The sequence below is a fragment of the Hemiscyllium ocellatum genome, chromosome 18 (genome assembly GCF_020745735.1).
Source record: "Hemiscyllium ocellatum isolate sHemOce1 chromosome 18, sHemOce1.pat.X.cur, whole genome shotgun sequence".
NCBI lineage: Eukaryota > Metazoa > Chordata > Chondrichthyes > Orectolobiformes > Hemiscylliidae > Hemiscyllium > Hemiscyllium ocellatum.
In genome coordinates, this window is record NC_083418.1 from 9,514,691 (window position 1) to 9,540,454 (window position 25,764).

The 25,764-nt window shown below is 47.7% G+C and overlaps 1 protein-coding gene across 5 annotated transcripts in view; it reads left to right on the forward strand.

Annotated features, from left to right (window-relative positions):
• The first annotated feature begins 540 nt into the window (after positions 1-540).
• madd (MAP-kinase activating death domain) overlaps positions 541-25,764 on the forward strand; it is a 166,345-nt gene continuing 141,121 nt past the window's right edge. For 3 of the 5 annotated variants that reach the window (XM_060838684.1, XM_060838687.1, XM_060838688.1), the window contains exons 1-3: positions 12,891-13,214; positions 19,835-20,048; positions 20,750-21,331. In XM_060838684.1, coding sequence (XP_060694667.1) covers positions 19,990-20,048; positions 20,750-21,331 — 641 coding nt within the window. In that variant the 5' untranslated portion in view covers positions 12,891-13,214; positions 19,835-19,989. Of the gene's footprint in view, positions 585-8,275; positions 8,295-12,890; positions 13,215-19,834; positions 20,049-20,749; positions 21,332-25,764 lie in introns of those variants that run through there. The other 2 variants (XM_060838685.1, XM_060838686.1) reach the window with 2 other exon arrangements.

The window sequence follows — 25,764 nt, forward strand, 5'->3', positions numbered from 1 at the left end:
TCTGCTGAGTTTTCCCAGCAATTTCCTTTATGGTACGTGCAAGGCACAAGTCAGGAGTGTGCTGGAATATTACACACTTGCCTGGATGGGTGCCCCTTCCACGAGTGACATTCAGTGTACCATCCACATGATGCACTGCAGAAATGCACCAAAGAATCTTCGCGCCTTCCCCAAACCTGTGACCACTTCCATCTTGAAGGACAGGAGCAGCAGAAACATGGAAACACTTCCCTTCCAAGCCACTCAATGCACACTTGGAAATATATCAGTTCTTTTCTTTCACTGGATCAAAATCCTGCAACTCATTCATGCCCCCCCCCCATTCGTGATTTTCTGAAACCCTATTCCCCTGTTGAAATTATACCCAATTCCTCAATCTCCCTGACAGGTCATGGTGATGCACACCCCAGCATCACTCAGATAGAGCAGATAGACTGAGCAGTGAAGGGGGAGGGGAGACAGAGAGAGGGATGGAAAACTGACGCATGCGTATCAATCAACAGAGGCGCGCCTGCGCACTGTGGGTGTGTGCGGAAGTTGTAGTGCGGCTGCGCAAACTGGACTGGAGTGAGGAGGACATGTCGGTGAGTAACAGAGACACACACACACACACACACACGGAGACAGAGACACAGACAGAGAAGGGAGGGGAAAAAGGGGGAGAAGAGGAGGTGAGATGGGGCGGAGTGATGCAGTAGCGAGGGGGTGGAGGAGGGGGGATGGTGGGGGTGGGGGTGTGGGGGTGTGGAGGAGGGGGGATGGTGGGGGTGTGGAGGAGGGGGGATGGTGGGGGTGTGGGGGGGAGGAGGAGGGGGGATGGTGGGGGTGTGGGGGGGAGGAGGAGGGGGGATGGTGGGGGGGAGGAGGAGGTGGGATGGTGGGGGTGTGGGGGGGAGGAGGAGGGGGGATGGTGGGGGTGTGGGGGGGGTGGAGGAGGGAGGATGGTGGGGGTGTGGGGGGGAGGAGGAGGGGGGATGGTGGGGGTGTGGGGGGGAGGAGGAGGGGGGATGGTGAGGGAGGGGGAGGAGGTGGGTTGGGGTGGATTGGGGAGAGGAGGAGAGGATGGGGGGTTCGGGGCAGATTGAGGAGGGAAGGGTGGGGGGGACGGGGTTGTCGGGGCGGATTGGGGAGTGGGGGGTCAGACGGATTGTGGAGGGTGGGGGAGGAGGGGGGGGTTGGTGTGGATTGGGGAGGGGAGGGTGGGGGGAGTCCGGGTGGATTGGGGAGGGGAGGGTGGGGGGAGTCCGGGTGGATTGGGGAGGGGAGGGTGGGGTCGTGGCGGATTGGGGAGGGTGGAGGAGGAGGGGGGATTGGGGCGGGTGGGGCGGGTGGGGGAGGAGGGGTGGGGTCGTGGCGGATTGGGGAGGGTGGAGGAGGAGGGGGGGTTGGGGCGGGTGGGGGAGGAGGGGTGGGTCGTGGCGGATTGGGGAAGGTGGGGGGGAGGGGTGGAGCGGATTGGGGAGGGTGGGGGAGGAGGGGTGGGTCGTGGCGGATTGGGGAGGGTGGGGGAGGAGGGGGGTGTTCGGGGGAGTGGGGGAGGAGGGGTGGGTTGGGGCGGATTGGGGAGGGGTGAAATGGGAGAGACCAGCTGTTCTGGTCTGGGAAGTTGTGATGCTGAAATCATGACCCTCAACCTCTCCCCCTCAACCTCTCCCCCTCAACCTCTCCCCAAATCCTGGATGACTAATTTTCTCTTCAGTCGAGTCCCATGCCTGATTACGGAGTTATGCTCTTCTGGGGCAGCTGTAATGTCCCTGCCTCTGGGCCAGCTGGCCTGGTTTCACATTCAGAGGTGTGCAATAACAGATTGATTCGGGAAATATCTGTCAGGACACCTTTACCTCCTCTGTATGAGTCCCATGGGCCCCTGACCCTGTAACCCCGGCCCCTGACCCCTGACCCTGTATCCCCGGTCCCCAGGCAGTGTCTCTTTGGATGTGGTGACTGAGAGCTATTGAAAATGGAACGTCTATTTTATTACAATGATTTTATTTACATAAAGCCTGGGCCTGTCGTATCGTGAACAGTGAGCATGAACAATAGCTGACCCAGTTTGTCTCTGCCTCCTGGTGTAGTTGGAGTCTGTAAATTGCTGTTCTGATGACAATTTTCTTCTTACTCCCTCTGTGCAAGCTAGGCTGTTTTTGTTGTAGAATAGATTAACAGCTTTGTCAGCAGATGCTTGCACTAAGGAGTCTGTCTATACTCTGGAGGCTAAGTAGAGATTTTCAAAGAACAGTAAAGGGGCTGCATAAATACAATTCACTTGACCTTGTGCTGATTGCTGTTCACTGGCTTCAATTTGAAATTGTACCTTGGATAAATTATGGGGATCACATATCAGTGAGTACAGTATAAGATATATTGATGTAGATTAAGTCCAATGAGTGTCTCACTTAAATTTGACCTTTAAAAAATATATATATTTTTGATAGTGTAACTTTTGGATGGAGGCAGTGATCACAGGCAATGCCACGTTTCTGATCACCCCCACCCGAACAATAACCTGGATAGTTGCCCTCGGTTGGACTTTGCTTTCTGTCCTCCCCTGCATCAGTGTTTGGTGACAGTGGCCTGAATTCACTCCATAACATGTAGAATCAGGCCCCTCGCCATTCAAGTGAAGGAGGGAGAGTATTCGACCAGGGAGATCTAGGTGCTGCGGTCTTGCAGGCTTTGCAGTTGGCCGGCTTTTACCCTTTGTTTTTGATGAGCTCTGGATGTAGGAGGAAGGATGTAACTATTGCTCAGAATTACAGGCCTGGCAGTGAGGAGCTGTGCTCTAATAATGAGCTGTCATTTTTAACATTGTGCCCTAAATTTGTCAGATATTGCAGCTGCATCATTAGTTAAAGTCTTGACATGAGAGCTGCGAACAGCTTCCACATATCACCAGGTCATCTTCCAGCTATTGGGGTGGCATAGTTACTCAGTGGTTAGCACTGCTGCTCCATAGCACCAGGGGCCTCTGTTCAATTCCAGCCTCGGGTGACAATCTGTGTGGAGTTGGCACATTCTCCCTGCGTCTTTGTGAGTTTCCTCTCACAATCCCAAGATGTGCAGGTTCGGTGAGTTAGCTATGTTAAATTGCCCATTCTCGCAGGAATGTGTAAGTTAGGGGGTTAGCCATTGAAACTGTTTGGTGACAAGGATAGGGGGAGGTTTGGGTCTGGGTTGAATGTCCTTTCGAGGGTTGATGAGGAACCGATGGGGCAAATGGCCTCTTTCTGCACTGTAGGGATTCTGTAGAGCAGCTCCCAAATGTTTAACTTGAAGGCGAAGACTGAAGTTGATGGCATTTGTCACTGAGCTAGACACTGATGATACACTGGGGTTTGATTGGAAGATGACTCAGCAAATGTGTCTGCTAAATGGCAGGTTACAGGATTTTGTATCCTGATGAGGATTGTATTCTCAGTTGATTACTTGGAGTTCAGAAGGATGAGGAGAATCTGACTGAAACTTACTGAGAGCCATTGATAGAAAAGATGTTTCCATTTGAAGGAGAAACTAGACCTGAGGGCACAGCCTCAGAGTGAAAAGATGATCCTTTGGAACTGAGATGGGGAGGAGGAATTTCTTCATTCAAAGAGTGGTTAATCTGTAGAACTCATTGCCGGAGAGGGCTGTGGAGGCCCAGAGTATTTAAGACAGAGATTAGAAAGGGATCAAGGGTTAGGGGAAGAAGCAAGGGACATATCAGCCATGGTCAAATGGCAGAGTAGATTTGATGGGCAGAATGAACTAATTCTGCTCATATACTTTATGGTCTTATGGAACTGCCAATGGGTAGGAGACTGTAGTCTATGATTTTTCATATCAACCAGGTTTCCGAGTTACTGACCAAGGCCTTCAGGGTTCTGTCAGGGCCTTCAGACCTTATAGAGTTATAGAGATGTACAGGACAGAAACAGACCCTTTGCTCCAACTCATCCGTGCTGACCAGATATCCTAACCTAATCTAGTCCCATTTGCCAGCACTAAGAACATAGCACAATAAAGTGCAGTACAGGCCCTTTGGCCCTTGATGTTGCACCGACCTGTGAAACCAATCCAAAACCCATCTAACCTGCACTATTCTATTACCTAGAGATGCCAGTGTTGGACTGGGGTGTACAAAGTTAATAATCACACAACACCAGGTTATAGTTCAACAGGTTTAATTGGAAGCACTAGCTTTCGGAGCGTCACTCCTTCATCTGGTGGTTGTGGAGTACACAATTGTAAGACACAGAATTTATAGCAAAAGTTTACAGTGTGATGTAACTGAAATTATACATTGAAAAATACCTTGATTGACAACAACAGACACTTAAGGTATTTTAATACCTTACAATTTTACAATTCACTCCACAACCACCTGAAGGAGTGACACTCTGAAAGCTAGTGCTTCCAATTAAACCAGTTGGACTATAACCTGGTGTTGTGTGATTTTTTTTAACCTTATTCCATTATCATCCATATATTTATCCAATGTCCTTGAAGTAACATGGAAACCTGCTACAGGTAGAAGATCCTTTATCCAAAACGCTCAGGCTCAGCTGTTTGTCGGAATTCGGAATTTTTCAGTTTTCGGAATAGTGACAGTTTAATGGTAAGATTTTTAAAAATCTTATCAGCGAAGCAGACTTCTAACTAAGAATGTACTTGGCCACGCCCCACATGTCGCATCTAAGTGACACGCATCAAATGGGTGTCGACTTGGGGGCGTTCACAGAGAAACCCCAGGCCTGTCGGTGCTTGGCCACGCCCCCCCATGTCACATCCGAGTGACACCCATCGAGTGGGTGTTGACTTGGGTTAATGAGAAAAAAAAACTTCACAACAAAACCTTTGGATTTCGGAGCTTTTCGGTTTTTGGATGTTTGGATCAAGGATCTTTTGCCTGTACTACTACTACTGATGATGCAGGCAGGGCATTCCACATCCTTACTACTCTCTAAAGAAACTACCTCTGACATGGGCAACATGGCGGTTAGCACTGCTGCCTCACAGCGCCTGAGACCCGGGTTCAATTCCCGACTCAGGCGACTGACTGTGTGGAGTTTGCATGTTCTCCCCGTGTCTGCGTGGGTTTCCTCCGGGTGCTCCGGTTTCCTCCCACAGTCCAAAGATGTGCGGGTCAGGTGAATTGGTCATGCTAAATTGCCCGTAGTGTTAGGTAAGGGGTAAATGTAGGGGTATGGGTGGGTTGCGCTTCGGCGGGTCGGTGTGGACTTGTTGGGCCAAAGGGCCTGTTTCCACATTGTAAGTAATCTAATCTAATCTAATCTAATCTAATCTAATCTGTCCTACATCTATCACCCCTCAGTTTAAAGCTATGTCCCCTCATGCTAGCTATCACCATCCGAGGAAAAAGGCTCTCACTGACTACCCTATCTAATCCACTGGTCATCTTGCATGTTTCTATTAAGTCACCTTAACTTTCTTCTCTCCCATGAAATCAGCCTCACGTCCCTCAGCTTCTGCTCATAAGACTTTCCCTCCATACCAAACAATATACTGGTGAATCTTCTCTGCACACTTTCTAATGCTTCTACATCCTTCCTGTAACCAGATCTGTACGCGGTACTCCAGGTGCGACCACACCAGAGTTTTGTACATATCCCTTCAAAACCTTCATATACCCATCCACGAGCCTTTTAAATGTTGGAATTGTATCAGCTCCCACCACTCCCTCTAGCACCTCATTCCATGCATGCACCACCTTCTGTGTGAAAAAGTTATCCCTTAGGTCCCTTTTAAATTTTTTCCCTCATGATAAACCTATGCCCTCTAGTTCTGGACTCCCCCCACCCAGGGGAAAAGACTGTGTGTCTATTTACCCTCTCCATGCCCATCATGATTTTATAAACCTCTATAAGGTCACCCCTCAGCCTCCAATGCTCCAGGGTAAACAGCTCCAGCCTGTTCAGCCTCTTCCTATAGCTCAAATCCTCCAACCCTGGCAACATCCTTGTAAATCTTTTCTGAACCCTTTCAAGTTTCACAACATCTTTCCGATAGATATAAGACATAGGAGCAGAATTATGCCATTCAGCCTGTTGAGAATACTCTGCCGTTTAATGATTAATAATTTAATGATAATCCTCAGCTCCACTTTCCTTGCTTGGCACCATAACCTATGATTTGCTCACTGATAAGAAGCTCTTTCTCATGTCTGACTTCAATGTGCGATTCCTTTTTCTGTGATTGTGCTCTCGCATGCTAAATTTTCCCACATGTGGAGAGGACCTCTCTGCATCCCTCTTGGGTGGTACGCTGGCTCAGTGGTGAGCACTGCTGCCTCACTGCACCAGCGACCTGGGTTTAATTCCAGCCTTGGGCAACTGTCTGTGTGCAGTTTGCACATTCCCCCCGTTTCTGCATGGGTTTCCTCAGGATTCTCTGATTTCCTCCCAGAATCTGAAGATGTGCACGTTATGTGGATTGGCCAGGCTAAATTGTCCATAGTGTCCAGGGATGGCTAGCCTATGTGGATTAGCCATGGGAAATGCAGCATTATAAGGATTGGGAGCCATTTTGGGTCAAGGTTGAATGTCCTTGAGAAGATAGGTGTGGACTTGATGGACCAAATGGCCTCTTTCTACAGTGTAGAGATTCTGTGAAGCCCTGCAAAGTCCCCCAACAATCTTAGTATATGTTTCAATAAGGTCACCTCTCTCTCTCTTCTAAATTCCAATGAGTACAGACCCAACCTGCTCAACCTCTCTTTGGAAGATAGTCGCTTTTATACCTGGGATCAGGGGGAGTGAACCTTTTCTGGATTGCCTCCAATGGATCTTTGTCAACCACACATCCCATCAAGAGTTGAAAATCTCTCAACACCAGGTTTATTTGGAAGCACTAGCTTTTGGAGTGCCACTCTTTCATCACAACCAGCTGATGAAGGAACAGTGCTTCCAATAAACCTGGTAGTGTGTGATTTTTAACTTTGTACACCCCAGTCCAACACCGGCATCTCCAAATCATCAAGAGTTGAGCATCCCTTTGAGCCTATAACACAAGGACTATGCAGCTGGATAATTGGAAGTACACAGGAGGGAGAAGGAGAAGTGACTGACACTGTCCAGACAACTAACACTCGAGGGCATTTAGTTTCTGCTGGGTGGTAGTGTGCAAGCATGTTCTGGGCTGGTAGAGCCCTGATGGATGAATTTCACACCATACAGAAGGGGATTGTTGGGGAGTGCAGGATGACCGAGTGCATATCAAGGGGTTTTCTGGGTCTGGGGAGGACAGTGCTGTTGGAGAGGGAAGTTATTTGGTAAGCTCGTGTGTACAGTGACGTACAGACTCAGGGTGGCAATTTCTCTGCGAGAGGTACGGCCATGTTTAAATTATGCAGAGAAGACTGACAGTTTGATTGTTGTGGATTCTCGTGGATAGGGTGTGAGAGGGACCTGCCCAGTGAGGCTCTGCCAGTGGATAGACCTGACCTCCCACTTCTGCGTGTCGCTGTTCAGATCCTGACAAGATCTGAGGTTTACATTAAGAAAATATGTCAAACCCTTCTTCAGAGTGTTTGCTGTGGGTGTAGATGACGTAGCATTACCAAGATTTCTTATTTTTCTCTTTACTGCCCAGGGCACTACATTTGCTGTGATCAACTCCACAGTCGCTGGGCTCGGTCCTGTTTACCTGTCATCTGTCTGCAGGAATTCAACTAAGAACACTGCAGCTGCATTAAGGGGCATTCCTGTGACAGGGTGTGCACTGTCCTTTCAATATTACTACCGCCTCAGTCACTGGGGAGAATACTGCACTGTCCTTTGAATATTATAATGCCCTCAGTTATTGGAGCCATGCACTTACTGTGTGTAATGTACCCCGTGGATAGGTTTTTTTGTGTAGGTGACATTTTAAAAAAAAGCAAAGCTGAAAGCTTTTCATCCTGGGTTAGACGTAGAGCTGGATATAGATGTGAGATGTGAACTGGGGAGCACGATTGCGTCAAAACAAAAGGGAGCTGTAAGCAGATGTAGTTTTGGGTCATTGTGGAGCTTGCTGATGCAGAGTTGTACAAAGGGAACTGCTTGTGTATGACCTTGTGTATGACCTTCAGCTTTCAGAACAGCTTGAAGGTGGCGAAGCTCATTAGTCAGCATTGTGCAACTTACTGAATGTTTGTCCAACACGAGACGTCCACACAGTCCAAGAGGAAACGGAGGAGGTCTTGAGGCTGGGTGGCCATGCCCCTGCTGCTGTTGCTAGTCCTCTGTGTTTTGCAAGTACGTGGATGTTACTCCCCCTTGGAAAGGGGGGGCATGTTAATGTTTTTGACGGAGCTCTCGGTAAGGTGTCATTGCTTGCAGGATGGATGCCTACTCTCTGCAACAGTCCTTCCACTTTGTTTCACCCTCTGCCGGTTCAGTGGTATACTCAAGTTCCAAAAGAATTAGATGGGGTAAACTTGGGAAGGATGTTCCAATGACGTGTGTCCAGAACCAAGAGAGACAGCCTAACAATATGAAGTTGGCGATTTAGGACTTGGGTGAGTAGGAATTCACGCTTCACCCAGAGAATGGTGAGCCTGTGGAATGTTCTTCCACAGAAAGACTGAGGCCATAGTATTGAACGTTTCCAAGGAGATGTTAGATATAGTTACTGAAGCAAAAAGGATCAATGAGTATGGAGACAAAGTGGGAACAGGGTCATGGATTGGATTATTAGCCATAATTGCTTTGAATGGTGGACTCAAAGGGTCCAATGAACTATTAATCCTATTTTCTATGCTTTTTTAAATACAGTGACAGGGCTGTTTTTCACTATGTGCTCAGCTTTCACTCTTAGTTGGTTCTTACTGCTTCATCCTGAGAGCCCCAGTACCTTTGATTTTACGAGTTACACCATTGACAGAATAGGCACACCCCCCCCCTTTCCATCTCATCTCCTCAAAACTGATGCTTCAGTGCTGTCCAAACTCAGCGCACACCCACCTCAATGTCAGACTGAATCTTTCTCGCCAGTGTCTCATTGGTGGCTGAGTGCAGATATTGGGAATGAAGTACAGTGCAAATGAAAAATGATCACATAATTAGGGTATGGGCTGGTAAATCACACCTTCGTGCAGGATTGTGCCCTTCTTTTAAGGGTCTCCGTCGTGGATCGGTTAAACTATGCAGTCTCTGGAGTCTGATTCTGGGTCCAAATCATGCAGAGAAATGTCCCATTGCAATACTGAGTGAAAAAGCACTGCGCTGTCAGAGGGTCAGCACCAAGGCAGGCTGACAGAGTGCCACACTGTCAGAGGGTCAGCACTGAGGGAGCACCACACTGTCAGAGGGTCAGCATTGAGGGAGCACCACACTGTCACAGGGTCAGCATTGAGGGAGCACCACACTGTCACAGGGTCAGCATTGAGGGAGCACCACACTGTCACAGGATCAGCACTGAGGGAGCACCACACTGTCACAGGATCAGCACTGAGGGAGCACCACACTGTCACAGGGTCAGCACTGAGGGAGCACCACACTGTCAGAGGGTCAGCATTGAGGGAGCACCACACTGTCACAGGGTCAGCATTGAGGGAGCACCACACTGTCACAGGGTCAGCACTGAGGGAGCACCACACTGTCAGAGGGTCAGCATTGAGGGAGCACCACACTGTCACAGGGTCAGCACTGAGGGAGCACCACACTGTCACAGGATCAGCACTGAGGGAGCACCACACTGTCACAGGGTCAGCATTGAGGGAGCACCACACTGTCAGAGGGTCAGCATTGAGGGAGCACCACACTGTCACAGGGTCAGCATTGAGGGAGCACCACACTGTCACAGGATCAGCACTGAGGGAGCACCACACTGTCAGAGGGTCAGCACTGAGGGAGCACCACACTGTCAGAGGGTCAGCATTGAGGGAGCACCACACTGTCACAGGGTCAGCATTGAGGGAGCACCACATTGTGACAGGGTCAGCACTGAGGGAGCACCACACTGTCACAGGGTCAGCACTGAGGGAATACCACACTGTCACAGGGTCAGCACTGATGGAGTACCACACTGTCACAGGGTCAGCATTGAGGGAGCACCACACTGTCACAGGGTCAGCATTGAGGGAGCACCACACTGTCAGAGGGTCAGCACTGAGGGAGCACCACACTGTCACAGGGTCAGCATTGAGGGAGCACCACATTGTGACAAGGTCAGCACTGAGGGAGCACCACACTGTCACAGGGTCAGCATTGAGAGAGCACCACACTGTCAGAGGGTCAGCACTGAGGGAGCACCACACTGTCACAGGGTCAGCACTGAGGGAGTATCACACTGTCACAGGGTCAGCACTGAGGGAGCACCACACTGTCACAGGGTCAGCACTGAGGGAGTATCACACTGTCACAGGGTCAGCATTGAGGGAGCACCACACTGTCACAGGGTCAGCATTGAGGGAGCACCACATTGTGACAGGGTCAGCATTGAGGGAGCACCACACTGTCACAGGGTCAGCATTGAGGGAGTACCACACTGTCACAGGATCAGCACTGAGGGAGTACCACACTGTCACAGGATCAGCACTGAGGGAGTACCACACTGTCGGGTCAGCATTGAGGGAGCACCACCTGGTATTTGGGAATTAGGGTGTTTCACTCCACAGTCCCTGGTATTTGGGAGCAAGTGTATTTCATTCCACAGTCCCTGGTATTTGGGACTGACGGTGGTTCACTCCACAGTCCCTGGTATTTGGGACTGACGGTGTTTCACTCCACAGTGCCTAGTATTTGGGAGTGAGTGTGTTTCACTCCACAGTCCCTGGTATTTGGGAACGAGGGTGTTTCACTCCACAGTGCCTGGTATTTGGGAGTGAGGACGTTTCACTCCACTGTGCCTGGTATTTGGGAACGAGGGTGTTTCACTCCACAGTGCCTGGTATTTGGGAGTGAGGACGTTTCACTCCACAGTGCCTGGAATTTGGGAATTAAGGTGTTTTACTCCATAGTACCTGATATTTGGAAGTAAGTGTGTTTCACTCCACAGTGACTGGTATTTGGGAACGAGGGTGTTTCACTCCACAGTGCCTGGTATTTGGGAGTGAGTGTGTTTCACTCCACAGTCCCTGGTATTTGGGAACGAGGGTGTTTCACTCCACAGTGCCTGGTATTTGGGAGTGAGTGTGTTTCACTCCACAGTCCCTGGTATTTGGGAACGAGGGTGTTTCACTCCACAGTGCCTGGTATTTGGGAGTGAGGACGTTTCACTCCACTGTGCCTGGTATTTGGGAACGAGGGTGTTTCACTCCACAGTGCCTGGTATTTGGGAGTGAGGACGTTTCACTCCACAGTGCCTGATGTTTAGGAGCGAGGATATTTCACTCCAGTGCCTGATATTTGGGAGTGAGGATGTTTCACTCCACAGTGCCTGATATTTGGGAGTGAGGATGTTTCACTCCACAGTGCCTGATGTTTAGGAGCGAGGATATTTCACTCCAGTGCCTGATATTTAGGAGCGAGGATATTTCACTCCAGTGCCTGATATTTGGGAGCGAGAGCGTTTCACTCTGCATAGAACAGTACAGCAAAGGAACAGGCCTTTTGGCCCACGTTGTGCCGAATATGTCACCAAAACCAATCCCTTCAACCTGCGCAGTGGTCTATATCCCTCCAGTCTTTCCTTATTCTTCTGCCTGTCTAATAGCACCTTAAATACCCCTGTCGTATCTGCCTCCTCTGCTACCCATAGCAGTGCGTTCCTGGCACCTATCACTCTGTTTATTATAAAAAGGCACCCCTGAGTCCTCCTTTGAACATTTGTGCGCACACCTTCAATGCATGCCCTCTAGCGTTTGACATTTCAGCTCTGGGCAAGTGATTCAGAATGTCACCCCTATCTATGCATCTCATAATTATATAGACATCCATCAAGTCTCCCCTCAGCCTCTATCACTCCAGAGAAAACAACCCTAGCCTGTCCTCATCACTCTTACCCTCTGATCCAGGCAGCATCTTGGTAAACCTCTTCTGCACCCTCTCCAAAGCCTCCACATCCTTCCTGTAATGTGGTGACCAGCATTGAATGCAATACTCTTAAGTGCGGCCTTAAGTTGCAACATCGCTTCCTGACTTTTGTATTCCGTGTCCTGACCAATAAAGGCAAGCATGCTGTGTGCCTTTTTTTTCTATCGCCCTACATACTTGTGTGGCCCCTTTCAGGGAGCTATGGACTAGGGCTCCAAGATCCATCTGTACATTAATGCTGTTAAGCGTCCTGCCATTAACTGTATACTTTTTGTTAACGTTTGATCTCCCAAAGTGCAGAATCTCTCACACTGAGGTGTTCAGTATTTGGGAGCGAGGGTGTTTTACTCCAGAATGCCTGGTATTTGGGAGCGAGGGTGTTTCAGGCCTGAGATTGGATGTACTCAGTGGGAGTCAGGCTCCCTTGTGGGTTTGGCGTGTCATTGGAGCGGCGTCTCGATGACAAAGTGATGAAACCTGTTTTGTATGTTTGTTATCGGCTTGTTTTCCGAATTGTCAGACGTGGCAATGAATTGATATTGTCATTTGGTTCAGGGAACGTGGTAACAGGCCTCAGCATGATTTCTGCAGACTGTCTTCCCTGTCATCATCAGTGCAGCAGGCAACACCTTCCGATAACTGACAGCATCCTCTGACCAATCAGTCGAGCTCTAGGCCCTGCTATTCTCCCCTGACTTGCTGCTACTCGTGTGGATTGCTGCAGTGTTTTCATGCACCTTATTTATCACCTCTCTGCATCTTTCAGCACAGCTGCTGGGCCTGCTTATCCTGACTCAAACTTCTGTGGTTGCATCACATCTGTTTTGCTTTTTCTCCCCTGCTTCACATCTCCTTGGGATGTGTTGCCATTGACCTTGTGGCTGGCTTTTAGCTTGTCTCTTCATGTTGGTTTTTGCACCCAGCAGCATTTCTGCAATACCTTCTGACTGAAATCCAACTCGGCCTTTGTTTGCATCTTTCCCGGTTGCAGTATCACGTGTGCACACGGCCGGTGATGAGGAACTGTGTCTCTCTATTTTTTTTGTGTGTTGCTGGGCTACAAGAGGGACACTTTATAATACTGTGCACGCTGCAACCCCCCCGCCATGCCTAAATGACTGTGCTTAAATTAACAACTTCCAGCATGACAAGCCAAGATTCCGACCTGAGGTATGGATGGAGATCTGTTCCTCGTTTCCTGAATTCCTTGGATTCCAAAGGCAGAGCTGCAGAATAGTCACGGTCAGCTGGCTCGATTTGCAGGTAGTGTTTTAATCGAGGTGTTTGGGTTTGGGGAGTGGGTTTGATCTGCTGCTGGATAAGAGTCTCAGAGTGGATTGTAGCTTGAGAATCAGAGCAACCTACATAAAAGTGAATGTCGGCTGAAAGTGAATAGAGGGAGTGAGGTGATTAAAAAAAATAGGATAGCAGTCACCCGGGCAACTGGGATTCCTGGTGACTGTGACCTGGGTCTGTCAATGATGTGCTGATAAGTGACTGTTAACACCTCCCTGTACTGCTGTTGGGTCTTGACAGCCTAACATTGATGCGCGATGTTGTGGATTTAATATTCTCTCCATTCACCATGAGCGTATGGTGGGATTTTGTTTTCGTGAGGGCATTTTCCACCGCAGCCTATCTCTGCCCACAAGGTGGGTGGCTGGCTGACCCTTAGTTTAAACTTTCCACTATGCGTACTTAGACAGGGCTGGGTTGTGTGTTGGAGTATGGAACTCCCCCCACCTCATCCCTGAGTGGGAATCCATAAGTAGGTGAGCTAGCTGCACAAGAAGAGTTAGCCCCTTTGCTGTTGGTCTCCTGTAAATGATGGGTCTTTCCATCAGTGCACCAGCAGCACTGCATGCTCCCTCTCAGTTGACTTGGTTTCTATATGAAATTAGGGCTCCACATCTGCTGGCTCTTCCACCCTCCCGTTGGACTCCCCAGAGCATTGGAACTCTGTGCTCGCTTTCCTTCACACAGCAAAGCTGAGCACAATCCCTTGAGGCACTCGTAGGAACAGGGCAGACCAGATTCTTTGACTGACGTGGCAACTGGAGGAGTTGTGCAATGGCAGAGATAAATTCCCTCTGCAGGGGGCCCCAGTGTGGTACTGGGCAGGGTGCTGTGCACCTCCACGTGTGGGCTGACAGGTGGGAGGGACCACCTCTGCTGTGTGAAGGAGGCCTCTGCAGCAACCGGCACACTGTGCTGAGACTGATCTCGGGGAGGGAGAAGGATGGGAGACATAATTGGCCTAAAGAAGGAGATGTAGCCTGACCGGGTGGAAGTATACAAGTCTGGACAGAGTGGGAGGAGTGGAGGAGAGAGGGGAAGCTGGAACAAAGAGAGGAAGAAAAAATACAAAAACACTGCAGATGCTGAAATTCTGAAGGACAAGCAGAATACTGGAAACTCTGCTAAATCTAGAACCCTGTTCATGGAATGGGGTGTTGAAGCTGCGTTGCTGAATCTTTACCCTGATTATTAACAAGGATTAATATTTAATGTGTGCGAGTCAAATCAATAATTAAACAGTTTTTAATAATTGAATATGTTCAGCTGACTGTTGATGGTGCAATGTATTATTGGTGTTAATGATGCCGGGCTGGTGTCAATTTGTGTAATTCCTGCTAAGCTGTGCTGGTGACTGGCTGATGTGGACTGGGCCCAGTGTGCTCTCATTTAGCTTGGCTGTCATAATTAGCTCTGAAGCATCAAAGAAATTGACTGAAGTTTATTACAATTGGTTAAATGTGCATGCATTGAGCCTGTGATATCCCCAATATCAGATGCTGACATCAGGTGTTGTGAGTATATCAGTTTGTACAAAGGATAGTGCTGACTGCTGTTATCTGTTACAAGATAGTATTATGAGCTCGGTATTGTGTTGTACAGTATAGTGGTGCTAACTGATTAATTTAACTTTTTTTCTAACAGTTGGTTGCACCCAAATTGGGCATATTCCAACTTGTAGCCTGTGAAGGATGTCCAGGCCTTAAAGAGTTCAAAGGAGATTTCCTACAATGCAGGCAGGGATGAGGGTCTGCAGGGATCCTGAGGTAGGACAGGTTGGGATTATTCTCCTTGGAACAGGGAAGGTTGAGGACAACTTTGCAAAAATTGTTGCGGGTGTCTGAGTGATAAACAAGGTGCAACCTTTCATTGGCAGAAGGTTTAGTTATCAAAGGGCAAGGCTTGTTTGTCAAATAGATTAATTGTGTGGGAAATGGAATTTTTTAAATAGAATGACTGATTATGATCAGAAATGCATTGTCTGAAACATGCAGTCCTAACTTTCAGGTAAGTATATTGTTCAACAGGAAGATCATTGTTGGGTCAATGGCAGGAGAGTGGGACAGTGGAACTAATTGGTTAACTCCTGTAATGAGGCATAACATAGTGGGCTGAATGGCCGCCTCCTTTCATCTTCGGTTCTCTGAAGGTCGTTTGAGCGGGGGAGTGGAGTTGGTACAGTGATTATGATATATAACCCAATTCTGAATTGCATAGTCTGTCCTCAGAATCCACTTGGAGCATGTCCCTCTCCCACTCAGTCCACGTGGCTGTAATCTCTGGGCTTCTGTTTGGCTGGTGGAGATGCACTATAAATAGCACCAGCAGATTGCTATATGCACATAGCAGATTGGTTTCCGTCACCATAGCAACCCAGTCGGATTACAGGCACGTCATGCAATGTTTGTGCAAGTTCGGTCTTGATCCTGGTGTCAGGAACACTCTGCAGCCAGTGCTGGATTACAATGGGGAGCTGAGCCTGGTGCATCAACCAGGTAACAAGAAGCCAGTGAGTCAGAGTCCAGTGACGAAATTCTTCGTTCAGCATCGCTTCCAGTTTCTGGGATCGCATTGTAGAAAGCAGACTGGGCACGTCAATCCCCACCATCTGATAAATAAATGCTCAGCTCGGTTTCTGTTTTTCAAAACGAAAGCCTCATGACTAAAGATATCAGGGAGGTTAGTGATTGGGACCGAGAGATATTTGGGTGGTCAGTGACTGGAGATTGGGACTGAGTGATATTTTTTTAGATTAGATTAGATTAGACTTACAGTGTGGAAACAGGCCCTTCGGCCCAACAAGTCCACACCGACCCGCCGAAGCGCAACCCACCCATACCCCTACATTTACCCCTTACCTAACACTACGGGCAATTTAGCTTGGCCAATTCACCTGACCCGCTCATCGGGTCAGTGACTGGAGATTGGGACTGAGTGATATTTGGGTGGTCAGTGACTGGAGATTGGGACTGAGTGATATTTGGGTGGTCAGTGACTGGAGATTGGGACTGAGTGATATTTGGGTGGTTAGTGACTGGAGATTGGGACTGAGTGATATTTGGGTGGTTAGTGACTGGAGATTGGGACTGAGTGATATTTGGGTGGTCAGTGACTGGAGATTGGGACTGAGTGATATTTGGGTGGTCAGTGACTGGAGATTGGGACTGAGTGATATTTGGGTGGTTAGTGACTGGAGATTGGGACTGAGTGATATTTGTGTGGTCAGTGACTGGAGATTGGGACTGAGTGATATTTGGGTGGTCAGTGACTGGAGATTGGGACTGAGTGATATTTGGGTGGTCAGTGAATGAAAGATATTTCTGGAAATGTACCAGCCCTGACATTGCTTTTTTTTTGTGTAATTCCTGATCGATTGGTTTGCACAGCTTGCATGGAAAAGTGAGTAGATCTGGTCGAATGTTCTCGGGACCTTAGTTTAGTTATCACCTTGCAGTTTGTCATTTTATGTTTACTAAAGTCATAGGGAAAAGGGGCACCCATGACACACTTCTACAGTAGGACACAAAGATCTTCATTTATAGCCTCCTGCGCTTCTCTGCTGTATTATGTACAGTAATATATCTTTGCACAGCTCTTTTAAACTTCTCCCCTTTCACCTTAAACATCGGCCACATAGCATTTGATATTTCCAATTGGAAAAGAGACTCTGACTATCTACTCTGTGCTACTTATAATTTTATATAACTATGTCTATCAGGTTGCTCCTCCCCCTTTGAGCGAAAACAATCCTAGTTTGTCCAATAGCTAATACATCCTGGCAACTTGTTTTTGCACTCTCTCCAATGTCTCCACAGTGTGGTGACTGCACACTGTGCTCCAATTGTGGCCTCGCTAAATTTTATGCAGTTGCAACTTCACTTGACAGATTTTTCTTCTCAATGCCCTAGTTGATGAAGGCAAGCATGCCATCTGCCTTTACCACCTCATTCACCTTTACCACCTTGTCACTTCCAGGGAGCAATGGGTTTTCACCCCATGATCCCTATGTATGTCAGTGCTCCTAAGGGTCCTGCCATTTACTGTATACCTTTCTCTTGCGTTTTGACCTTCCAAAATGCAACACCTCACACTTGTCTGGATTTAATTCCGTCTGCTATTTCTGTCCCTGACTTTCCAACGGGTCTACAGAGTCATGTTGACTGTCCCTAATCAGTCCATTCTTTTCTAAAGGTGAGTAAAACCTTTCTCAATGAATCATCTGCAATAATGTCCCTACAATGATCTACGGTTCATTGAAGTACAATTTCCTGGATTATGTGTATTGCCTTTAACAAAGAAAAAATGTTATCTATTCTCCAACCTTCTAGGACTTCACCTGTATCTCAACAGGATACAAAAATCTCCAGTGAGGCCTCAGCAATCTCTTTCCTTGCCTCCTTCAGTAACCTGGAATAGATCCCATTAGGCCCTGGGGATTTATCTACCTTAATGTTTTACATGACGCCAAACACCACCACCACCTTAATATCAGCATGCCTTACAGTACCAACAAACCCTTCTCTAAACTTACCGTTATCCATGTCTTAGTCCTTGGTAAATACTGACGCAAAGAATTCATTAAGCGCTTCACCATCTTCCTCTAACTCCACGTATCAATTCCCTCCTTTGTCCTTGAGTGGACCTACCCTTTCCCCAGTTACCCTCTTGCTCCTAATATGTGTCTCGGGATTCTCCTTGATCCTACTTGCCAAGAATATTTTGTAGTCCCTTTTAGCCCTGTTAATTCCTTGTTTAAGTTGTTTTCTGCTTCATTTATGCTTCTCAAGAACCTTGTCTGACCTCGGTTTTCTAAACTTTAGATATGTTTTCTTTTCCTTTTTGACTGAAGATTAATGTCAAGATTTATGACATGCTGTCTCCAATCCTGCCCTGTGAACCATACCTTCCAGACCATGTCCCATTCACCACCATCCTGGGAATGCCCTGTCTCAGGGCAAGACAGACACAGCAGAGACAGTAGCACAGTGGTATGCTTTAAGTGGGGGAGTTTCCCTGCAAGTTCTTAGTATTGACTCCAAACAACATAAAGTCTCATGGTATTAGGTCAGATATGGACAAGGAAGCATACTATTAATTATTCCCCAGTTTGTAACAGTTTTTGTAGTCTGGGTATTTTGATGCTTCACATTTGGAGTGACACAGTGGCACAGTGGTTAGCACTGCTGCCTCACAGCGCCAGAGACCCGGGTTCAATTCCTGTCTCGGGCAACTGTCTGTGTGGAGTTTACATATCCTCCCCGTGCATGGGTTTCCTCTGGGTGCTCCAGTTTCCTCCCACAGTCCAAAGATGTGCAGTTAGGTGAATTGGCCATGCTAAGTTGCCCATAGTGTTAAGCGCAGGGGTAAATGTAGGGGAATGGATTTGGGTGGGTTGCTCTTTGGAGGTTTGGTGTGGACTTGTTGGGCAGAAAGGCCTGTTTCCACACTGTAAGTAATCTAATCTAACCCTTTGAGATGGGTTTTGGGTAGTGTGCTCATGATGGCATGGATTTCTCTTTCTGCTGGTCAACTTTATTACGACTGGCAAAAGATGGGGGTCACGGAAAGTGAGAGACTGAAACTGGCTGGCAGGGGGTAACAACAGTTCTAGACTGGACAATCTCACATGTTTATTGTCTAATTGATAAGCAGCAGCCAGACCGAGAGTGAAGATCTGAGTTTTTGACTCTTGGTTGTTTTGTGCAGTGGGTCTGCATGTGCGTGTGGTCAATCAATGTGTGCACACTTGGTGTTTGTATATGATGTGACGGCCCATGGCAGTGGGCTGTGCATGTGTATGCTAGGCATAGTGATCAGCTGAGTGTGGGTGTTTGCACGTTGTATGTGTGTAGGGGAAGATATATATGTGTGTGTGTGTGTGTGTGTGTGTGTCTGTCTGTCTGAGCTGGTGTACAGTCCAGTGTGTTTTTATAGAATCATACAACACAGAAGAGGCCTTTCAGTCCATCAAGTGTGCACCACCAAAAATATACAACTGCCTGCACCAGTCCCACATGGTCTATAGCCTTGAATATTAGGACACTTCATGCACTCACCCAGTACTTCTGTGTGCTTCGTGTGTCAACTACCTTCCCAGGCAATACATTCCAGATGGCCATCACCCTCTGGTTGAAAAATAGCTTTCCTCAAATCCCTTCTGAGCCTCCTGCTTTTCATTTTAAAATTATTCTCTTTTCTTATTGACCCTTCAACAAAGGGGAGCAGTTGCTTTCTATCCACCCTGTCCACTCTCCTCATAATCGTATACATTTCGGTCAGATCCCACCCCCCCCCACCTTCTCTGCTCCAAAACAAAACCCGAGCTTATCCAGCCTGTCTTCGTTGTTGAAATGCTCTATCTCAAGGATCATCCTGGTGAATCTCCTCTGCACCCCGTCCAGTGCAATCACATCTTTCCTGTAGTGCAGTAAGCAGAACTGTATGCAGTACTCCAACTTTAGCTCATTGAAAGTTCTGTACAGCTCCAACATGACCTCCCTGATGGAATTGTTTTGAGCTTTATGTCTTCAGTTCGTGGTGGGGTAAGACTCCTCATGGTTAAAGGATTCACCATGTCCCTCTTTCAGATTCCAAGTTTCTCCTGCCATCCAAGCCAGACCATACGCTGGGACGCCTGAGATAAGCTACTGGTAGAGAAGGCTGGACTTGCACAATTGCTCTCCACATCAGGGAGCTATATGTTCCTGAGAATTTGCGATGACCTAGTGGAGAGCAGGCGAGAATGTCTCAGAAGAGAGCATGTCCACGTTTGCTGGATTACCTCGTTATCATCGGTGCCAGGTAATGATCTGTTTGGCTGTCTGGGGGTTTGGTGGTGGATGGGAGATGTTGCTGTGGGTGGAAGAGATGGAGCAGGGTGGACGGGCAGCCATGAAGGGGAGGGGATTATTGAACAGCTCTGGAAACAGATTGTTGGAGCCAGATTTTAAGTCAGGACCTTTGCACGAGAAGGTGCACAAGCTGTTTCCTTCATCCCCAGCAGCAATGTGTGCGTCCCTGGGCGCTCTGTTTCAAGTTTCACTCTACTCATCAAGCCATTTGAACAGGCTGTATGTCGAGTGCACTGTCACAGCATCGTGTGGTGCAAGACTGGCCTGAGATGGAACTGAGCTGATGTTTCAGCATTGCTGCTTGTGAGGAGGATGAGCAGGACTGCAGTACTGCTGAGGAGGATGCTATCTGATTGCTGTCCTGTTTCAGGGTTTGGGGGAAAGCCGTTCTCAATGCAGTGCTATTGGCTGGAGGGAGGTCCATTTGATTTTCTGGGCTTGTGAAGGTCTGGTTGGAGTCTTCGCTGGGGGGGGGGGTTGGTGCAGTATTGCTTGTGTTTTCATTTGGTCTGTGTTTGTTGCTGCTGTGGTTATCTGTGTGGTCGTGGATTGGGGGCAGAATTCAACATATAATCTGCAGTGGGACTGAGGGGCCTATTTGACAGCACTGTCAGGAGCTGAGTTGCTGTTTGTTTATTTCTGTGTGTGCAGGCTGCCGAGCAGTGAGAGCATTGCTCAGACCCCTGAGCTGCTGCGCCGTTACCCACTAGAGGACCACCAGGACTTCCCTCTCCCGCCAGACGTCGTGTTCTTCTGCCAGCCAGAAGGATGTCTCAGCGTGCGGCAGAGGCGCACCAGCCTGCGCGATGATTCCTCCTTCGTCTTCACCCTGACCGACAAGGACAGTGGAGTGATTCGCTACGGGGTCTGCGTGAACTTCTACCGCTCTTTCCAGAAGCGTAGCCGCGACAGACCGGATCGCAGCTTGCAGCATGCCAAGGGCAGTGCTGCAGAGACGCCAGACACTGAGCAGAACAACTCTGACAGCGGCTCTTCCCTGGCAACGCACAGCGCTGACTCCACCCCTGACATCAGTCGCTCGCCCAGGCTGAAACGGCAGCTGAAGAGTGGTAATCGATCCCGGAACAGTACCCTAACCTCGCTGTGTATACTGAGCCATTATCCATTCTTTTCCACCTTCCGTGAGTGTCTGTACACCCTGAAGCGGCTAGTGGATAGTTGCAGCGAGCGGCTTCTTATTAAGAAAGCAGGAAGTCTGAAGGGAATTCAAAGGTGAGTGTATATTTACTGATGTTGTGCGTGAGCTGGCACATTTTGTTGGGATGAATGAGCAAGTCATTCAGTACTGAAATAAAAGCACAACACTGCAGATGCTGGAGATCAGAAATATTGCTCCAAAGAGTCATCGGACTCTAAGTTAACTCCATGTTTCTGTCCATAGATGTTGCCAGACATGCTGAGTATCTCCAGCAAGACCTGTTTTCACTTCACTCTCAATGCTGCTTGATTGTTGGTGTCTAATGTGAGAAAAGGAGCAAAAGGATCTAGGATTTATAGAATCCCTATAGTGCAGAAAGAGGCCATTTGGCCCACTGAGTCTACAGACAATCCCATCTGGACTCAGCTCCCTTCCCTATCTCATTTTACCCCAGCTAATCTACCTAACCTGCACATCCATGGACTTTACAGGCCAAATTAGCATGGCCAATCCACCTAACCAGCACATAGTCATAGAGATGTACAGCATGGAAACAGACCCTTTGGTCCAACCCTGTCCATGCCGACTGAATATCCCAACCCAATTTAGTCCCACTTGCAAGCACCCGGCCCACATTCCTCCAAACCCTTCCTTTAATGTTCAATGTAGCTAAGTGTGAAGTCATTCACTTTGGTAGGAGTAACAAGAAGATGGATTACTGGGCTAATGGTAGGCTACTTGGTAGTGTGGATGAGCAGAGGGATCTTGGTGTCCATGTACACAGATCTCTGGAAGTTGCCACCCAGATAAATAGTGCTGTAAAGAAGGCATATGGTGTACTGGGCTTTATTGGTAGAGGAATTGAGTTCCGGAGTCCTGAGGTCATGTTGCAGTTGTATAAGACGCTGGTGCGGCCTCATCTGGAGTATTGTGTGCAGTTTTGGTCGCCATACTATAGGAAGGATGTGGAGGCATTGGAACGAGTGCAGAGGAGGTTTACCAGGATGTTGCCTGGCATGGTAGGAAGATCGTATGAGGAAAGGCTGAGGCACTTGGGGCTGTTCTCATTGGAGAAAAGAAGGTTTAGGGGAGATTTGATAGAGGTGTACAAGATGATTAGGGGTTTAGATAGGGTGGACAGTGAGAACCTTTTTCCGCTAATGGAGTCAGCTGTTACTAGGGGACACAGTTTTAAATTAAGGGGTGGTAGGTATAGGACATATGTTAGGGGTAGATTCTTTACTCAGCGGGTTGTGAGTTCATGGAATGCCCTGCCAGTAGCAGTGGTGGACTCTCCCTCTTTATGGGCATTTAAGCGGGCATTGGATAAGCATATGGAGGTTATTGGGCTAGTGTAGGTTAGGTAGGCTTTGGTCGGCGCAACATCGAGGGCCGAAGGGCCTGTACTGCGCTGTATTTTTCTATGTTCTATGTTCTATTCATATACCCTTCCGAATGCCTCTTAAATGTTGCAATTGTACCAGCCTCCACCACATCCTCATCTTTGGACTTTTGAAGGAAATCCATGCAGACATGGGGAGAACATGCAAACTCTACACAGACAGTCACTCAAGGTTGGGATCGAACCTGTGTCCCTGGTGCTGAGGCTGCATTCTAACCACTCAGCCACTGTGGTGATTGGGGATCTCCAAATCACCAAGACTGTGATGCTAATTAATTAGGCAATCGAATAACAAACTCTTGATAGATAATATTGAAAAGCAGAAAGGTTATGTTGAACTTTGAAATAACCTTGGATAAACACTTGCAAAACTGTCCTGTCATTCTATAATGAAAAGGGCAGGCCACTGTAGAAAGTCAATGACCTTTTCTGTTAGAAATAGGTATGTTTACTTGTACTGATGAATTCATTGTTCAGTTCCGTTTGCAATTCTTCTGTTAATAAAGCAATCACCCACAGACATGAATAATGTATGATCACGAGCTGATGAGTGGCAAGTATTATTAGTGCTGTACAAGTACCAGGTAATTACCATTGTCCAATGGGAGAATCTCCAACTCATGCCCACTGTCACGTTCAGGGAAGGGTATACAATTGGCTAAAACCTTGAATGGGGAAGTTACATAACAGGAAATTCTCCAATTTGATTCTCTGTCCCAACTCACCCACCATCTATAAGGCACATGTCAGGAGTGTGATGTAATACTCTTCACCTTCCTATATGGGTGCAGCTGCAACAACACTGAAGAAGCTTGACACCATCCAGGACAAAGCAACCCACTTGATTGGAACTGCATCCACTGTCCCCACAACAGATGCTCAGTAACAGCAGTGTCTGTTGATAAGATGCACTGCAGAAATTTACCAAATATCCTTATGCAGTGCCTTCCAAACCACTTCCATTTAGAAGGATCTGGATGGGTATATGAATAGGAAGGGTTTGGAGGGGTATGGGCCGGGTGTTAGCAGGTGGGACTGGATTAGTTTGGGATATCTGGTCTGCATGGACAAGTTGGACCGATGGGTCTGTTTCCGTGCTGTATGACATCTCCATGACAAGGGCAGTAGGTACATAGGAAGCTCCCCTCCAAGCTACTCACCTTAGGACTTGGAAGAATATCGTCATTCATTCACTGTCGCTGGGTCAAAATCCTGGAATTCAGTTCATAACAAAAATGCAAGGCCTTACCGATGAGTGACAAGTCTGTGATTTGACCTGGGCCTGTTGTGATGGGGAGGTGGGGGCCTATGATGAGTATTGGGGAAGTCTGACGATTAAAATTCAGTTTCCAATTTTGTGGATGACATCAATTCGAAGCTAAGAACTGAAGCTAACCCAATAAGTTGCAGTTTAGGTGAAGAATGAGCAAACAAAATTTAACAGATAAATATGAGACATTACATTTTGTAGATGAGTAAGGAGATCAGCGGAAGGAATGTATGCTGAGGCAGAAATGGATCCCAGAATACAAATACCCCAGACACTGGCAGAAACAGCCAATGTGTGAAAATCCAAAAGCCTTATTTGTAGAGGGGGAGAGTTGAATAGGAGGCAAGCTGTGCTAAACCTGTATTGACTCTTAATTAGACCATGCTCTGGGGACACAGTTCTTTGTGCCATATTATAAAAAGGTTATAGACTTGCTGGGGGTGGTACAGAAGACCTTTGTAAGTGGATATCAGAAATGTATGGTGTACTGTATTTACGTGGAGGCCACATCAACTGACTGGGTTTTCTCTAGTGAAAGTTTGTAGTATGAGGTTGGGAAGGGTCTGTGATGTTCTGTGAATGTGGGGCTGAGAGTGGGCACTGGTGTGCAAGTAGGCGTGCTATCTGGATTCTTGTTTTCCTGTGGCAGATCCAGAGTTGAGAGTGTTCCTTGGGTGATACTGCACTCCCCAGCAAGGAGGGGATCTGTTCTTTTGGGTGATATTGTTCTTCCCAGGTGGAGGGATGAAGGAGAGGTCAGCAAATTCCTCTGAAGTTCTGAGGTCCCATTATTCATGGTGTTATGATGCTTGTTCCTGCTGCATTCCGCACCGATTTTGTTGAGAAATACTTTGCATGGAGCTGATGTTCCATTTATTTAGAAAATATAGACAATTGATTTATTGATTTATGGTGTAGTGGTTAAAACTGTTGTGAATGCAGTCCATTAAGCGCAGCATGCTCAGGAATCGCTCCTCTTTTTCCCTTGTATTTAATTGAATCTTGTCAATTTGTTTTCCATTCACCAATCTGCTCAGCCTTGTCACCGGCTTCACTTAGCAGCTGGTGCTGACAGGCCTGGTGACAGGATCTTGGCCAGGTGGGGTGGTAGCGGCTGGGATAATCGGCACTTGCTGCCAACTCCTGTTCAGTGAATTCCAAAGCATGTGTTCCCCTTTCTGATTGCTTTCTCCCTGGTTATGGTCTTCATCATTCATTAGTTTAGCTTTTGTGGGATTTCCAACATGGTGGGGGTGAATCTTTGCAATTTTTTTTGTCCCATGGAGGCTGAGTTTAGAGAGATCAACAGATTTCACGATTTCAAAAACCAACAATTGATAGTTCCCAAGGGTGCAGTTACACTGGATTCTGCTGCTCCATGTTGCTGTGAAGTAGGGTGACTTTCATAGAATCATGCACTACAGTAAAGACCCTTCAGCCCATCTAGTCTACACTTAAAAAGAGGTGAGATGTAACCCACTTTTGAGCATCAATCCATAGCCTTGCATGTTATGACATTTCAAGTGTTGATCCCACTACTTTGTAAAGTTTGTGAGGTGATCTGCCTGGACTACCTTCACAGGCGGTGTGTTCCAAATTGCTACTGCCCTTTGTTTTCATAATCCCTCCTAAATTTCAATTTAACATTAGGCCTCCATGTTATTGACCCTTCAAATAAGGGAACACCTGCTTCCTATCCACTGTGACCATGCCCCTCATAATCTTATGCATATCTATCAGGTCCCCTCTCATTCTTCTCTGCTGTAAAGAAAACATCCCAAGCTTATCCGGCCCCTCTTCCATAGCTGAACTGCTCCATCCCAGGCAGCATCCTG